The 3,238-nt window shown below is 40.0% G+C and overlaps 1 protein-coding gene across 1 annotated transcript in view; it reads right to left on the minus strand.

Moving 5' to 3' along the window:
• Positions 1-2,580: 2,580 nt before the first annotated feature.
• The window catches only part of LOC106868753 (cilia- and flagella-associated protein 299), a 25,028-nt gene continuing 24,370 nt past the window's right edge, over positions 2,581-3,238 (minus strand). The window contains exon 6 of the mRNA XM_014914177.2: positions 2,581-2,879. Coding sequence (XP_014769663.1) covers positions 2,781-2,879 — 99 coding nt within the window. The 3' untranslated portion in view covers positions 2,581-2,780. The remainder of the gene's footprint in view (positions 2,880-3,238) is intronic.

The raw sequence follows: 3,238 nt of genomic DNA on the forward strand, positions 1-3,238 counted from the left end.
AAAGCCACAACAGGAGCCTGGTCAGTAAATAAAAAGGGGTATAGAGCCCCTTCTCCTTTTATATTACCTTTTTTTACAGGTGTATCCTCAGAATTGGTCCATTCATACTGGCCATTTTTCCAACAGTCACCCATCTTTCTACAAATTTGCTATAAGGCAACACTTCCCTCTCTACTCTCAGGTGTGAGAAGGGCGGGATGACTTGCAACTTGTTTTGTTGTTTGTCTCTGGAGGGTGCGATGCAGAAAGAAGGGAACAGCTCGCTGCTCTCTTCAATGGCATTTTTCAAAAATTAATATGTATAAAAGATTAAAAATTTCAAAGGTTTAAATGAAAATTTTGCCCCTAAAAGGGGAAAATTTTGCCTAACTGACTAGCTCCGCAAGAACCTAGTCAGCTTGGCTACACAAATATACAAAAATATAACAAGTTCCAAACGATTTTCATGCAAAATTTGGCAATAACTCACAGAGCTTCAGGAGACACGTCCGTCCGCTTGAAAGACAATAACATTTATACTGCTGATTCTGAGTACGAACATGTTTCAAAAAAAGGAAATATTTGTTTAGGAGAAAAAGCTCTACTTACTGCTGTTGTTGTCTGGTGGGGTGGCTCCCTTGTGCTTCTGTGTGGGTATTTTCACCAGGGTGTGAAATAGTTTTTGGGAGAAATTTCTCCCTAGCAACCCAACATCATTTGGAAATTTGTGATAATTGTCTTGTGATATTTTTAGTGTGAGTATGTGTGCTGGTGATGTGTTGTGTGTGGGTATAACAAAATCCGAAATGCTTGTGTCTGTATTGTTTTTCAAATATGTTACTAATTGTTCATTTTTTTGTATTTATTGCTGTAACGTTGGTGGTGTCTGTGAGTGTTGGTGTTTGCAGTGGTAGAGGTGGAGAAGGTGTTGTGAGTGGATGTTGTTGTTGTTGTTGATGATGTTGGGAAGCTCTCCTTTCTTGCGCCTCCCCTGTTTATCACTTGTTTCTTTAGTTTTCTTCCTTCTCACTGTTTTTGGTGGCACAGTGTGCCACTCCCCTTTCTCACTATCAGTACTCGCACTATCCGAGCTGATTTGGTCAGGAAAGGGGATGTCTCTGGGGTCTGTTTCAGTTGGTGGTGAAATTTCTGTCAAAATTGTTGTTGTTGTTGTTGCTGGTGGTGATGGTGTTTTCCTTTATGTAAAGGTCCTTGGTGTTGGTCTGGTGATGGGTGGAGGTGGTGTCGCTTTTCATGGTGGTGATGGTGTTGGTGGTGTGGAGGCTTTAGGTCGTTCTTTTTGCTGCACCTCCTGTTGTTGCTGCTGCTGCAATTTTTTCTTTTTCTCTGTTTGTAGATGCGACAGTCTTTCTTTAAATGTTGGTCGCTGCTGTAGAGGTAGCACTTTGGCCTTCGCCCCTCTACAGCAACGTGTATTCTTGTGCCGTCCGGCAAATTTATAGAGTCGGGTATGGCATTTATGCTATTTTGTTCAATTTGAACAAGGAGTTGCATGCCCATACCCAACCAGTTCCGGCTGTGCATCTAAATGTACTTCCAAAATAGTGGCAGTGTCTTAGAGGACAGCTGCCACTAGCCAGCAGATGTTGAGCTCGAGCGACACTTGTTCTATTTTGATTTTGTCACCTGCCGACCAAGGTATGTCGGCACAAGCATCAAGTTTTCAGTTTTTAATGTGGTGGTTGAATGCTGTCTTGCATCTTCTTCTGTTGGGAAGCGGACTTCTACTGTACCAAACCGCTTCCCTTTAGTAACAAAAGTTTTTTGCCCCATATGGGCTTCAGTGCTATTTCCAACTGTTGTGGAGTAGCATTTTCCATTTTATGGTATTTTGTGTTGAAAATTTTGTATGTAATTGTACGTCTGTTGGTTTCTGTAATAGGTGCTTGTGGAGTGTTAAGGAAGACATTATTTCTGTCTTTCCTTAACAACTCCTTTGCATCTTTTATTTCCTCCATTGTAACTTTGATCTCTTCTAAGCTTTGCTTAGCTGTGGAAGCAAAACCGTTACAATGGGTTTTGTTGTTGGTCTTGCTGGTGTTGTCCTCTTTAGTATTCATATTTTTCTTTTTCTCTTCCTCCTTCTCTGGTGTAGGAGCAATAGTGGTGGTAAGAGCAGGGAAATGTATATCCGAAAGGCGGTTTAATTCATCTGATTCAGTAGCACTGCACATGGTGGAACACTCTTTGAAATTTACTTCTTTGCCTTTTAAGGCGTTAGATGGGCGTGTTGACGTGCGACTTGTTTTGTCATTTGTCTCCAGAGGGTGTGGTGCACAAAGAAGGGAACAGCTCACCACTCTCTTCAAAAATATTTTTTTCAAAACTATGAAGTATCAAATCAAAAGTTTAAAGTTTTGAAACGAAAATTTCGCCCCTAAAAGGGGAAAATTCCGCCTAACTGACTAACTCTGCAAGAACCCAGTTGGCTTGGCTACATAAATATTAAAAGTTTGAACAAATTGTTCAATGAAATTGGCCAACAATTTACAGAGCTTCAGGAGACACGTCTGTCCGCTTGCAAAACAATAATAATAATAATAATAAAAATAATAATTGTAATAATAATAATAATAATAATAACAAGGGCTACTGTTTATTTTTATTTTTACATCAAACATAAACAGTGAAATACTCAAATTATACAATAAGACCAACATTTAAAGAACATTCAAACATTTCATGTATTATTATGTAGCTGATGTCATTGATGTTGTTGCTGTGGTTGGTGGTGGTGATGGTGATTGGTTCGTTCATTCGATCAGTTACACACCGAAATTTCATAATTTCCGTCTAGTCACGTGGTCATAGAGTACAACTTGTATGTATTTGGGAGATTTTATCTCAGTTCTCGTCGTGTTGTCACCAGGACAGGAAGTCTGCAGAAGAGAAATAGAGAAATTAGGTGGGTAAACCACGTGAATCACAGACAGACATGTAGGTAGGTAGAGTAACTGAGGGAGGAGTGAGTGAATGAGATATATACATACACTGACAGCCAGACAGACATATATAAATAAATAAGTAGACATGCATATATACTCTTTTACTTGTTTCAGTCATTTGACTGCGGCCATGCTGGAGCACCGCCTTTAGTCAAGGAAATCGACCCCAGGATTTATTCTTTGTAAGCCTAGTACTTATTCTATTGGTCTCTTTTTGCCGAACCGCTAAGTTACGGGGACGTAAACACACCAGCATCGGTTGTCAAGTGATGGTGGGGGGACAAACACAAACA

Source organism: Octopus bimaculoides, chromosome 23 (genome assembly GCF_001194135.2).
Source record: "Octopus bimaculoides isolate UCB-OBI-ISO-001 chromosome 23, ASM119413v2, whole genome shotgun sequence".
In the NCBI taxonomy this organism is placed as follows: Eukaryota; Metazoa; Mollusca; class Cephalopoda; order Octopoda; family Octopodidae; genus Octopus; species Octopus bimaculoides.